This window comes from Dasypus novemcinctus, chromosome 5, assembly GCF_030445035.2.
Source record: "Dasypus novemcinctus isolate mDasNov1 chromosome 5, mDasNov1.1.hap2, whole genome shotgun sequence".
Lineage (NCBI taxonomy): Eukaryota > Metazoa > Chordata > Mammalia > Cingulata > Dasypodidae > Dasypus > Dasypus novemcinctus.
Genome location: NC_080677.1, coordinates 21,270,838 through 21,285,734, shown reverse-complemented (window position 1 = coordinate 21,285,734; position 14,897 = coordinate 21,270,838). Strand labels below are relative to the sequence as shown.

The 14,897-nt window shown below is 40.9% G+C and overlaps 1 protein-coding gene across 1 annotated transcript in view; it reads left to right on the top strand.

Moving 5' to 3' along the window:
• Positions 1 to 7,128, top strand: part of NME8 (NME/NM23 family member 8) — a 77,016-nt gene extending 69,888 nt beyond the window's left edge. Inside the window, exons 16-18 of the mRNA XM_058298039.2 lie at positions 1,543 to 1,687; positions 3,473 to 3,710; positions 6,955 to 7,128. Coding sequence (XP_058154022.1) covers positions 1,543 to 1,687; positions 3,473 to 3,710; positions 6,955 to 6,981 — 410 coding nt within the window. The 3' untranslated portion in view covers positions 6,982 to 7,128. The remainder of the gene's footprint in view (positions 1 to 1,542; positions 1,688 to 3,472; positions 3,711 to 6,954) is intronic.
• The last annotated feature ends 7,769 nt before the right edge of the window (positions 7,129 to 14,897 follow it).

Sequence of the window (14,897 nt, the reverse complement as noted above, 5' to 3'; positions counted from 1 at the left end):
GATCAAAGTTGGCCCTCCCACAAAACAGTTACATCTGGAGGAAGGATGTATGCTCTAATCTCATTTGTTCCTTCAGTGCCTAGTTCATTGATCATTTGTTAAGGGTCTTCATGTTCTGAGCCTCTGCTGAGCAGGATTAGATACAATGATAAGCACAAATCATACAGGAAGTCACAGTCAAAGGAGAGATAGAAATTAAACAAATAGTTACAATATGATGGTGGCAAGTGTTAAAAATTAACTCTGAGGTCCACAATATAAAAAATGTTTGGTAGAACTTTAGTCCCATCAGTGGCCATTTTTAGCATGGCTTCAGAACTCCTGTGGGCAAAATGTCAATCAAGGCACCATTTTACCGATTATGATTGCCTTTCTTTCTTCTAGTAGTTTATGCATGCACTTTCCTAATTTTTAAATTTACACTATTTTATTTTTTCCCATAATAACTTTTTGATCAGTATGAAATTGATTTGGGCTTAAGTATGAAATTATATAACTCATTTTACCACTAATTTAAAAATATTTCATTCATTAACCAACTAATTCTATCTTCTGATTGAATAATTCATCCTTTCCATTGATTTATTAATTCATTCTTTCCACATTGATCTGGTATGCCTTCTATTCATATAATCAGCAATAGCATATATCCAGGTCAGCTGCTGTGCTTTCTCTTCTAGTCCCTATATTTAGATGCTTCTTATTGCACCAGTCCTTACCATTTTAAATATCATTGAGTTATAGTGCATTTTAATAACTGTCAATATTTTCTTGGCTGTTCTGGACCACTCTTCATGGCCAACTTTTTATTTTCTTTTGTACTGAAACCAACCTTCATTCCAGAGTCACATCATGCTTGGAGTACCCTTCTTTCTGGAGAACCTTGAGCTATCCAGGCCAGGTCTGTCTTAGGGCAGATCCTGATCACTTTCCTTCCAAGGGGAGAAGTCCAGATTCCTTCACGCTCTCTGTTGATTATGACTCACTTGCCTCTCACTACCAGCCCATCCACTTCACATTGCCTTTGATCTAGAGCATAGAAAGGGCTATTTAACTAGAAAGCTCCCGGTCTCTCCCTTGGCTCATCTTTGTCTCCAGAATGTGGCTCTCAAATTCAGGTGTCAGTGAGGTTCTAACAAGATTTCCTTTATTTAATTCTCCTAACAATGCCCTCCTTCTTCAAAAAGAAGAGTAAACATTATTTCTCTTCTTCAATCCATAGCTAGCAAAAATTGCTTACATTTGTACTGTAGAGAGGACAAGATACCTTCATTCCCAGCATAGGAGCAGGCTTCACCCCAATTTTATAGTCAATTAGACGTTTCAGGTGGTTTCTGGAAGGGTGGGTCTTGGAGACAGAACATCTTCATTAATAAAGATTTTGAATGTTCATCCAGTTATTTAATTTTTTTTAACATACTTTGTTTTTTAAACCACATTATTCAGGTAAAACTATCACTTTCTTTAGTTATTACAGTCTACTTGAACACAGAGCAAAAGTAAAGGTAATCTGGAAGATGACCAGTTATCTGTTTTTCCTAGAGGAGATCTTGAAGTGTATTAATGAACAGGGATTTCAAGTGACACGGATGAAGGAAATGCTCCTAACTCGAGAAATAGCTGAACAATTTTATAGAAATCTGAAAGGAAAAGACTTTTATGAAGATCTGTTGGCCATGATGTCTCAGTAAGTTTCTGATACATAGTTCTTTGCATTATAATAAAAATAAATGTTCATTATAGAAACTGAAAAAGAATTAAAACATTCCCTTATAATCTTACCCCTGAAAAGACATACTGTTAACACTGAGGGCATTAGGGTTCATTTCTTTTCTATCTCATTCCCTTCCTTCCTCTCTTCCTTTTCTCTCTCTTTCTCTCTCTCTGTCTCTCTCTCTTTAGGTCTTCACAGTAGATATGGGGGCTGGGTGGATTTATCCCTGCTTTGCCAACGCACTTAATCTGTGCCTCAGTTTCCTTATCTGTAAGATGGGGATAATAGTACTACCTACTTCATCCGTCTGTTGTGATGGGTAAATAATCAACACACTCAGACAGTGCCTGGGACATAAGCACCGAATAAATGTTAGATGTCATTATTCACATGTCCTTTCCTTTTTAAATTTGTAGATACCTTGCTAAATTCTTAGTATATACACAATTTATTTGTATAATTATATAAACATTGCTAAGCTTGCTCTTCTGGAAATTTCTTCTTCCATGTTTTGGACATCTGTTCCTGGCAACACACACCTTTATAACCACTGCATAGGAGCTGAAGACTAACGTTTATTGAGTGCTTACTAACTACAGGCCTCATGCTGGACTTCCTACACTTTCATCTCGTTTGACACTTACAACAGCTCCATGGAGTCGTTTTTACTGTGATTCTCACTTTAGCTATGCGGGAACAGAGGCAGAGAGACTGAATTTGTCCACAGTCATGAAGCGAGAGTCTAGCTGGACTCCGAGCCCACAGTCTGTGCCCTTTGTTGCTGCTTCCCAGGACTCCTTTCCTTTTATAGCTCACAATTATTTAAATACTCTTACCAACTTATTTTGAGTTTGCTTTTAATTTTTTTGCCATTTTATATATATAATAAGCAGACTTTTTATATGATATCTTTATGTTCCCTTCTCAGTCCCTGACCATTTCTCAATGAGTCTAGAAAGGCAAAATTTATAGAGTTCAAACAAAACATTGCATGAAATTGAAAAAGAAGCACTAATTCCTTATACTTCTTGAATGCAAGTAGTAATTACATACAAATAATCAGCAGAAAGCTAGGAACTTTCAGTTACTGCTCCACAACAGCTTGGAAAACTACCTTTCTTATCTGTTGCAGGTTGCATTCCTGGGGAACAGAGCTTAGTGTGCAGAATATTTATTAAGGATGCCCTGTGGGGGAGGGGGGATAAAGAAGCAGGGTGGGAAAAGGGAGGAGTCAAGATGCCATGCAGGCCCAACAACTGTCTCATTGATCAGCTCTAGGTCGGCCCCCCAGGGTTGGTTGTCCTCGGTTGGGCAGATAACCTCACATAGATCCGTCATAGAATGTAGGCTATGTTAGCAATGAGTGTGGCCTTGGACAAGGGTGGCTGTCTGCAACAGAGGCAGTGCTGGAAGGGGCTCATTGCTGAAGGCCAGACTGGGCAACAAGCCCTTCACTGAATATATATGAATATATATTGTCATAAATATATCATGACAATGTCTGTATTTATTGTTGCCCCCCAAATTAAAAGAAATAAGATTCCATTGAAAAATTTTCCCTAGAATTAAACTATAGCACAACAACTTGATAAAAAAGGGAGATCCGAAAAACCAAACAAAAAGCATAAAATTGCACAGACAAGAACAAAGAATAAAGAGACCTCTAGACCACACTGTCACATTTTGGTTTTAGCCACGTATGCCATCTCGATGGCTGTATATAGTCCAAACCTTCTGAAAGCACTTCTTTGCTTACAGAAGCCCAGCTGTGGTAATGGTCCTGACCAAGTGGAATGCTGTTTCAGAATGGAGAAGATTGATAGGCCCAACAGACCCAGAAGAAGCAAAAATTCTGTCCCCAGACTCCATTCGAGCCCGTTTTGGAACATCTATTTTGAACAATGCTGTCCATGGAGCATCAAACATCCATCAAGCAACAGATATGATTGAGAAATTATTTGGAGAGCTCGATCCCGGGAATCCTGAGGAAAACGAAGTATGATGTCTCCTTCATTATTATTGTCTTTCTCCTTGCTTGTTCCAGTGACTAAACTTCAGGCAAAGCTGTCTTGGAAAGAACAGAATTTTCCCCATATTCCTGGATCAAAATGTATTTCCTGCCAGATGCACTATGCTCTTCTGTAGCAGCCTTGCAGCCTCAAAGCTGATCCTTGTAGGGACCAGGGACCCCAAGAGTCCAGTTGCATGTAGCCAGTCTGAGGGGGCTGCATCCGGATTCCAGGGATAGAGAGTAGAGCAAAGAGGCATCCCTTGGTTTGCAAGCCTTGGTCTCAAGACATTTATGTCAGTCTTCTAACAATGATATTAGAAATCACAGAGTAAAAGACAGTCGTTGCTAGTCCTTGGTAGTTATTGGGTAGGGGTAGCAACTGTCATAAACATGATTGTTGAATCTGCTGAGTTGCCCCAAACTGTTCTATGCCAGGCAGTGTGGGAGCTGAAGTAGTAGGTGGGTGACTTTTCACATCAATCCTGCTTTCCTTCTTTACTTTCATAACCGGAAGTATAGAGAGAGCAGGCTCGTAATTGTATGCCCACATGGTTCTGCCCGCAGACTTGAATATGACCTTGTCCTCTTCATGCACCTGGAAGAGCCCAGCTGAGAATCAGTCTCCAGAAAAGAATGAGAAAGCAGTATGAAATACAGGGAGCCCTCCACACCCAACAAGTTCCTTAGGGACAGAAAAGGGTGCATTGTTTCCTCAGTATTGTCCTTTTGGATATGATTCCTCTGGGTCCAAGAAAGATGCATCAAAATATTAGATGTATTGAATAAGAATAATCTCTGGGAATGGATGTGGCTCAAGCAGTTGAGTGTGCACCTCCCACATGAGAGGTCTCAGGTTCGGTTCCCGATGCTTCCTGAAACAAAACCAAAAAAGCAAACAACAAGCAAAACAAACAAAAAAACCAACTCAGGGTAGTTGATGTGGCTCAGTGGTTGAACACCAGCTTCCCTCATACCAGGTCCCCAGTTCAATCCCCAGCCCCCAGTGCCTCAGAAAAGTAAATGAATAAAAAAGGAATAATCTCTGGCGTAGTCCAGTTCATTCCAAAAATCTGACTCAATTATAGACCAAGATGTGATGGCACAACTGTGTTGGGCAAATATTTATTATATGTCTGCTTGAACTGTGGGTTCTTGGTTAATACAAAAATAGTTGAAAGATGGTTATCATCTTCAAGTCGATGCAAATTTAATGGGTTGACAAAACTCATAGACCCAGGATGATTAGAAACCACAATAAGACAGAACACTATTTAAGCATGTTGGTGATGAATGGCTGGGATGGAGGAGGGGGAAGGAGTCAGGGGACCAGTGGAGTGTGTTTTGGTTATAGCTTCTATTACCCATGTGGTGTGGAATCCTTCTAGTACCAGGTGGAAGGAGCGTTATGACTGATACAGGGGATTTTAAATCTGTGAATAATTCAGTGCTGAGTAGACAGGCGCATATTTCATGGGGAGGAGCTGGAGAAGGTAAGGAATGAGACAGGTCTTGAAAAAAAAATGGGTAGAGTTTTCAAAATCAGATGTAAGAAACAAACAAACAAACAAAGCATCAGATGTAAGGAAGCAGTAAAGCGAATTTAGAGTTTGCACAGTTTTATAGATGCCCCTTAATGTGGTATTAGCCCTACTTTGAAACTCAATTTTGCTGGCTTCTGTTTCACTGTGTCTGCTATACTATGTCATAGCATTCTGAGGGCTGGCATTGTGAATATGCTCCAGATATTCAAGAATCATTTGATCAGCTCTTGCTATATGCTGAACACTGTTCTGGGGCTGGATATACATAGTCCCTGTCTTAAAGGAGTGCATGACTCTAAGAGCAGGAGATAGAAAATTAACATGTGTCTTAGAGGTTATTGGGTGAGCACAGAATGCTTTGGGCAGATGCATATACATTTTGAGAAAGGAAGATGAGATGCAATTTAACCAGGTAGGTGGTGTTGCAATAGTCACAGTGAAAGAAGGAAGCAGCCTGAACTAATGTAGAAACAGTGAGCTTAGTGATAAGTGGAATGAACAGAAAATTCCTAGAAGGCTGTAAGCACAGGCCTTATGAGGAAAGAGATAAAGATGACTTCTAGCTTCCTGGCTTGAGGAACTGAGAAAATGATTGGACCATCCCCAGATAGGAAACTCAGAAAAGAGAAGCAGATTAGAAGGAAATATCATGCCTTGTGTTTTAAGCTCATGAGTCAAGAGCACTGTCAAGGTCAAGAAGGTTCCATCAGGAAAGCACAAAAACCACTTGCAGCAGAGTTCTCCAAAACCCCTCCCAAAATAACCCCCCATTAACCCATTTATTATGATACATACACCCAATTCTGATATCCAAAGCCTTAAAGAAAAGCAAACCTTTAATAAATTTCTTGAAGAGAGAGCCAATAAAGGATTTTTTTGTTTTTAAATTTGAAGAGCGGAGACCATCTCCCAAGCTCTGTGATTATACCACTTGTCAGGGATTTGTGTGCAAGATTTTAATATGGAAGCTCATCATTGCTTTAAAATTAGCCTACAGTGGAATGAAATGTCAATTGAAAGAAAGCTAGAGAATAATCTAGGGACTATCACAGTGAACCCATAGGTGGATGAGAATTGTACACATACAAATACAAGAATGTCCTTCTATGAACTAGAACAGATGTACGTCACTATTGGAGGGTGGTGGAAATGTGGAGAAGCATGGGGAAAATACAGTTAATGTAATCTGTGAACTATAATTAACAAAAACTCTGTAATATTCTTGCTTCAATGCTAAAGATGTACTATGTTAATAATAAGGGGAATGGAAAAAAGATATCAAATGTATGCTATAGACCACAGTTAATGGGAATAGTCTGATGATATTATCTCATAATCTGTAATGAATTTTCTACAATAGTATGGTGTGTTGGTGAAGGGTTGTTGTATGGAAATTCTATACATGTGCATGATTGTTTTGTAAGTTCACAGCTTCAGTAATAAAAATATATTTTAAAAATCATCTAAAGAATAACTGGATTAAAGATTATAAGTTATCCAAGTGCCAGGCACATGGTTCAGTATTTAAAATATGTTAACTATTATTTTTTTTGGCACACATGATGGTTTCAGTGTTACTGATTTATTGCTTGGTTGATTGAATCACAAATAAAAATCAATATTTTCTAAAAAAAAACAACCTATAGCATTATAATTTATTTTATCATGTATATCTTTTTTTTTTATAGAACTTGGAGAAGATGGTGCAAAATTAACATCCACATATAATTATGTGGCAAGCTTCCTGGGAGGAATGGTAAGAAAGACATTGTTTGGAGGAAAACTCCACAGCACCTCAAGTTAAAAACTCACCTCAAAGTGAAAAACGCCTGACTATGCATAATAACAATAAAAATGGAACCCGAAACAATTCCTGTATGTTTATTTTTACCATATCCTCCAGAAGGGATTGAAGATGCATTATATAAGTACAGAAATCAAGATGCGATAAAATAGGTGGGGACCAATGTGGGATGTGGAGAAGAGAGTAGGTGAGATCAAATGTAACCACAAACAGAGCTGGATAGGAAAGCATACGGCAAAGCCTGAGTGTCTATTTAGAGGATGACCAAAAGTTTGACTCGAGCCTTCCAGCAGAACGTTGTGAAGAGGTGGCGTATCAATTTGCATCATTTGCCATCTAACTACAGGACAGTGCAGGCCACGTAGCTCTCTGATGGTAAGATAATGTGAATTTCTCCAGGGAGCAGGGACAGTAATCAGTGAAAGCGTTTCTTTTTTGTTTTTGTTTACAGCTGTCAGGATGTCATTTGAATCAGGTTCACTGAGGTGGTAAATTGTTGTGCTTATAGCCAGGGTTATATGCGATTCTCAGCATGAAAGCTGTGATACCCCTCCCTGTTATCTTCCAGTCAGAATATATTGGAATGCAAGTGAGCTAGAATGATGCTCTCATATGGTTAACTTTAAAAAAATAATAATAATGATAAGCTTTGTTTCTCATTTTTAAACTCTAATATTAGTAAAACTAAGATACAAAGTTGGATTATTTAGTATTAGTTTCTCTCTGCAAAACTATTGTGCTGCAACACTGTTTGAAAAACACACCTGTGGACTATCATCTGTATTGTTAAATTATACCAAATCTAGTTCAGTGTGAACTATCAGTAAGGGTGTTTCTCAATTTTTCTTCAGAATGCAGTTTAATACAATTTTTTAAAAAGACTTATTTATTTATCTCCCCTTCTAGCTACTGTGCCCCCCCCCTCCCCCCCGCATAGTCTGCTCTCTGTGTCCATTCAGTGTGTGTGCTTCTGTCTCCACTTGAATTCTTGTCAGTGGCACTGGGACTCTGTGTTTCTTTTTGTTGCATCATCTTGCTGCATCAGCTCTCCATGTGGGCAGCGCCACTCCTGGGCAAGCTGTTTGCTTTTTTCACGTGGGGTGGCTGTCCTTTACACGGGTGACACCCCTGTGTGGTAGGGGTCAGGAGGCCCTGGGTTTGAACTCTGGGTTTGAACCCTGGACCTCCCATATGGTAGGCAGACGGTCTACCAGTTGAGCCAAATCGGCAGTCAGTTGTTGGCTTTCTTTGAATTGTGCAGACAAAAAAGTATCTTAAAAATCTTCACCTACTTCACTTCCTCCTCCTGCCCCACTCCTTTAAATGAAAGGTATTTGTTCCTTAACATGGCCTGATAGCATTTCTATGTTCTTAATATAAATGGCACACTATTATTGCCCTCAAGATGTGTTCAGAACGTCAAGAGTATTAAAAGTAAAGAAAACGAAACACAGGAACAAAACACCCTCTAAAAGTAACACTACATTTCACCAGTAGATGGCAGACTTCATTCAGTTGTGTGTGTGTGTGTGTGTGTGTGTATGAGATGTACAAAAATTTTAGACACAGACATGGAAAGGCCCTTTCTTTTGGATTGCAGGGCTAGCTTTGAGGTAAGTAGCTGAAACCTAATGATCAATGTCCACATGGACATATTCAATTAAACCTGAATTTGCAGTGGTGTTGGTCCTGAGAGGATTGGATTTAGTGAGTTGGAGGCAGGTCTGTGGGAGTCGGCTTATGGATGGCAATGCAGAGAAGTATCTTCTAGCCCCTGCGGAGAAAAGGTCAGAAAAGCTAGCAGGTTGCCAGGGCCTAGCTAGGTGGGCCGAGCTTGGATCTCCCCTGGGGTTTAGACTGAAAACACATGCCATGGACCGTTGTGGCTGTGGCAAGTGAGGACTGCAGAAAGTTCGCTGGGCACAGCCCTGGACTGGGAATCGTCCAATTGGTGGGATGTGAGCCCAAATTCAGGGACTGGCTCACAAAGTAGGCAGGGGTGGGCCTGCCAGGGAGGCGCCTCTCTCCCAACAGCCAACCGAGCTGGGGATGAATTCCTGGCTGGAGCCCAATGCTTTTCAGGACCCCTCTTCCTCAATCCTGTTCCCTCTAAGCAGATCTCCTGCAGAAAATGGGCAGGCCTCCTCTAATGTAATAGGCTCTACTTTATGCCCCTCTGCCTGGATTCCCCTGCTGCCCTTTCCACTCACTGGAATGGATGACCGCGACACATGATGGCCTGAACCGTATCTGAACTTGCTCACCCTTTGGATGCTACTGTGGATGACCTCCAAAGCCGTTTTTTCCGATGCTTTCCATAAAGAGAGAGAGTGGACTCAGCAACCGTCCAGGTGATTTTTAGCTGTTGAAATATTTCAGTGACATAATAAATCCATGAAGTTACTAAACTACAAATGTTCATGGGTGTTCAGAATCCATCAGTGTGATTCAAGAATGGTATCCTTGATTTCCTTAGATACCAGGATGGAATTTTATTCATCATACCATTATTTGTTTAACCTCAGTTCTTTATACCTCATGATATTATTCAGTTCCTTTCAATTTTGTGAGGCTCAGGAACTGCTCTCTAGTTATGAATCATCTCTGTTAGCTGAATTTAATTACTAATAGAGTATGTTTTTCCCTTTAGAAAGTGTGTCATTAAAATGATCCAAACCTGCCATTAAAATGTGGTCCTCATCGAGATGTTACAGCTAAATTATTTTAGAAATATCTAGCTATTTAACTGTACTCATGTAAATACCACACCTAAATATTTAGAAACATGTTTATGCCATCTGAACCTAGAAAGGCAAACATTATGGGCTTGGTTACTGCCAGCAATCACCTCTTAAAAGACTGTTTCTTTGAACTTGCTTTCTAGTAGTTAGAGATCTCTCTCACTGTAAAATATGTGGCTGTGATCAGCACATCCTCTCTCCAATAAATTTGAAATAAAACAAATTTTATAGAAAGACTTCAAAGTCTTTGGGGTTCTGGAATTCACAGTGAATTGACAACAATTACAGAAACTGACAGAGAAATGACATAGCTCGACACCACCACACTTTAGAATGTGCTGAAAATTGTAATGGCAAATTTTAACATTTTTATGATGGTTGGATTATAATGGCCATGAGAATAAGTCTCAGACTTCCAGTTGACCGATGGCCCTAGCTGTTGTGCTCTGATATTCTTTGCACTGAGACCCCTCTGCCAACCTTCCAGGGACTGCTCCCTACAAATGACTGAGCACTGCAAGATACTAAGGCAGAAACAATCCTGGGAAATAAGGGTCTCCTTGGTGCTGACTTTTGCTTGAGGACTCCCCAATAGTCTTTCCAAAACTTCCTTAGGTTGCATGGTCCATCCTACCTTCCTTGCCTGTCTCCTTCACTCAAGGCAGAGGAGCCTAATGGTCTGCCACCACTCCCAGCCTTTCCCAGCTCCCTTCCCATTTTCTCTCACAGTCGTTTCCTTTCTTTATAGAATCCTTGCACATTTAATTCTGGTTTGGTACCTGCTTCTCAGAGGACCAACACTAATACATGTAGGATCCAATGAGATATTTCCCACATTTACTATCTTCATGGCTTACGACCATGCTACAGTCCATTCATTCTTTCACCTGCTCCCTCTTCTTCTCCCTTCTGTTCTCCTCCTCTCTCTCTCATACAATTTTTGTAATATTTTATGTCTAATTATACAAATAGTACATGTTCATTCTACAAGATGTGGGAAAGCCCATATGCCTTCACTCTTGTGCCAAATTTTTTTCTGGTCCTGAGAATTCAATAACAGTGGGATATTATTTGTTTCACAAATATCTGTCCCACACTGGCATGGGAACCACATCTAAAAGTCCATTCTCTAACATTATTTGGTAAAATAAACTCTGATGCATCCATGCTATACAGTTGCAAAATGTGAAGATGTAGATGCATTGTTTGACGGGCAAAGATACCCATACTGCATTATTAAATTCATACAAACGGGAAAGTCTAGAAGGATTCAAACCAAAATGCTAATAGTACTTATTTTGACATAGTTGGTGCTTTTGTTTTCATTTTTCTTTTTGCATATCACTATTTCTTAAGTAACACAAGTGGGGATGGGATGGCTATTTCATTGCCATCCTGAGGCGAAACCTCACCTTTGATCCATGTACTATCCCATATACCCCATCTGGAGAACACAGCATGGCTGCTTTATCAATTAAACCACAAAATTCACAGCTGAAATGTTGGGTTGGCATGCCTTTCACTTTTACAGAATGCACCTCTCAGGGTAAAATACTTTTTAATACTTGTTTTTGAAAAGGATTTCCAAATTAGGAAATCTAGTCAGATTGGCATAAATCAGATGATAGCCAGCAGCAGGAATGTATCTTCTTTCTTCCTCTGGTCATGACTGGGTATTCCCTCTAATATCCCAGTTTTAGGTTTCAAAACAATCACTGCACTTTGGCCTGGTAAACAAAAAATTCAGGCACTTTGGGCGTCAGACCTTTCTCTAACCACACGGGAGACGTCAGACAGGCTGCCTCTTCCCGATATGATAAACTACAACCTCTAAGGTCCCATTCAACTTTCTCATCCCTGGAATCCAAATGCCATTTTTGCTTTTTTGGATTGGTGATAAAAGCAGATAGAGAATTGTGGTACAAATATGCTCTTCTCTTTTGCTCAGGGATTGGTTCCCCGAAACAGAAATGCCCTCAAGCTTTCTGTTGGAGGGCTTTTATTGTGAGGGTAAAATAGGCACTCTTATAGGCCTCTGAGGACAGAAAACCAAAGTGTGGTCAGACTGCCCTGGATTAGAACTGAAAAGTAAGAAACAAAGGCAGTTAATTATTTTTTTTTTAAGTTTTATTTTACTTTTTGTCTTCCCCTCCCCCTTCATGCCCCACTGTTTTTGCTGCCTGTGTCTGTTTGCTGTGTGATCTTCTGTATCTATTTCTCTTTCTGTCTTCCCTTCTCGTCTTTCTCCTCCAGGATTCACCAGGATTTGATCCTGGGATCCTCTGATGTGGACAGAGGTTCCCTGTCAATGGTGCCACCTCAGTTCCTGGTCTCTGCTGCACTTCACCTTGACGCTCCCCTTCCTCTCTTTTGTTGTGTCATCATCTTGCCACGTGACTCACTTGCGTGGGCACTGGCTCACTGCACGGACACTCGGCTTCCTGCGCAGGCACTCGGCTCGCCACATGGGCACTGGCTCGCCGCACGGGCACTGGCTTACCGCACAGGCACTCAGTTCACCACCTGGGCACTCAGCCACTCTAGGGCACTTGGCTCGCTGCGCGGGCACACTCAACTCACCATGTGGGCACTTGCGTGGGCACTCGACTCCCCACATGGGCACTAGGCTTGCTGCGCAGTCACGCTTTCTCTTCTTTTTCACCAGGAGGCCCCAGGGACCCAACCCGGTCCCCCCCATACGGTAGGCAGAGGCCTCATCACTAGAGCCCCATCTGCTTCCCGCAATTTACTTCTTAAATTCGCGTCTATCTTACAAGGAGGCTGGGAAGGGAGGAAATCTATTAGTATTTCTGCTACACCCTAATTATTTGTTTTTTCCAGGTGACTGGTTATATCACTGAATTTGAGTCATTAAAATTGAGGGGGTTGCATAGCCTTTTCCTAACAGTCAAGAAATACTTATCATTCTCTCTCTCTCTCTCTCTTTCTATCCATCTATCTAATCTATTTATCTAGTGATAGGTAGGATGGCTATACTAATGTTCCTTCAGACCTATAGTGACCACTTAAACCCCCCTCGAGGCACTCAGTCCCCCATTCCCCCAGCTGCCAGGAGGGTTGGGAGTGTCGAGAATGTTGCAAGGTGATGGCTCACGGATAGAGGAGCTTCACTCAAAGCCACATCCGGTCCTCAGCTAAGACTTATGAAAACCTGAGGGTGGGGAAACAGTCTTGGTGAGGGATTGGAGAGTGTCTTCATACTCTTTTGGCCCAAGTATTCTGGAGGTCAAGGAAAAGTGACAAGCTCAAGAACCTTCCTGGCTTTTCATACTCTTTGGTCCACCAATGCTTCTTAAGGATGTGCACAGATATTTCTCTGCCAGGATGTTTATTCAGTGTTCATTTAGGAAGCAACCTAAATACCCGGTAATATAAGGGATTGTTGCACACTGCATATACCATGTGATTACTTCTGCATAGTGGTTGGTAAAATTAGGTAGGATTTTAATTCCTGTCTTTTTTTATTTCATGCATTTATAATTTATAGAGAACATATGTTTATTGTGTTACTAAAAGACCAACAAAACTATTTTTAAATAAATGCTTTCAGTTGTTCTTCAATTAAATATTGCAAAAAATTTTTATTTTTCCAGATAAAGTAATCCATGTCTCAAACAACTTCCATTTCAGAGACAGACTCTCATAATATATTTATGTGAAGAAAATAGATTATGGAGATCCTCTCCACAATATTTCTATGTAAAGAAAACATTAGTGATGTGAGAAAACGAAATCTCCTGGCTCTCTCACCCAAAGGCCACTTTGTTACATTATTCTCCATTTGGACTGAGGTTCACTTTCAAACTTTCATCATAAATGACAGAATTATTATGGTTAATCTTTTTTTTTTCCCCCTGAGGTACCAGGGCAAGGACTGAACCCAGTGGGAACCTGGCACTCAACCACTGAGCTACATCGGCAACCCTGAGTTGGATTTTTCATTTGTTTACTTGTTGTTTATGTTTTTGTTTTTTAAGGAGCCACCGCGAACTGAAGCCAGCACCACCCATGTGGGAAGCCAGTGCTTAACCGCTTGAGCCACAGCTGCTCCCCTGACCAATCTTTTATCAGTTACTCAAACTGATAAATGTGCCTATTTTAGTCAAGATTTTGTGTAATGTTCAGTGGCTTTTCCTAGGACCCTACAATTTGAATAATGTGTTAAACACCTCTCTGACTTTCCTTATGGCCAAAAGTGTTGGCTTTTATATAGCAGGAATGCACATTTCTATCTCTGCCCTTGTGTAGCTCGAACTGCTGGGTTCCTCTATTTCTGCTGACCCCAGCTAGCCATGCAGGCAAGGTGAAACTTTCAGGAGGTGAGTGCTCCTCCAGGCAGTCCCATTAGCACTGTTTTCTCTGCTCTCCCCTGGGTGAACCACACACCTCACTTCTGTATCCCAATGCCTACAAAGATGACACTAAATTATTCATTTGATCATCTCATGCAAATGCAATATGTAACGCATTCCTTCTCCTTGAAGAAGGGGCAACTGAATGAGGGCTGTGATAAATCTAAAGGAGAAATTGCTCTTCAGCTTTCCGATGGTTCTTCTCTCTCCAAGAAGAGTGGGTGGGCTCATGACCTGAGTCCCTTTTCCCAGGCATAGAGGGCTGTGTGGCAGCCCTGTGGCAGCAGGCTGAGAACAGGGGCTTCGTGTCCTGGCCCCACCAGTCATGCAGGCTCTGTTCTATGCACCAGCAGTCTGCAGAAAGAAAATTCCCTACCGTTTTGCAGCCCAGACTCCTGGGCTATCCTGGGCAGTGAGCTAAGCACATCACCTCTCCTCTTGTGGGTATAAAATGTTTGAAGGTTGACCAATTGGTACCTAAAGCATAACAGGAGAAACAAATTCATTGGTGCTGGTGCCACTTAAAGGGTACTGATGAGACACATCTCCACCTGGGTGTGGTAATCAGAAAGCAAGAATCCAGAGGCTGTCTTCCTTTCCCTTTTATTTGCGATTATTATTATTTTAGCTTTTAGATTGCCTAGCTAAAAACAGAACAGAAAGGCTTTTTGGTAAAAAAACACACTACAGTTTTCCACATCTTTCTTTTCTAG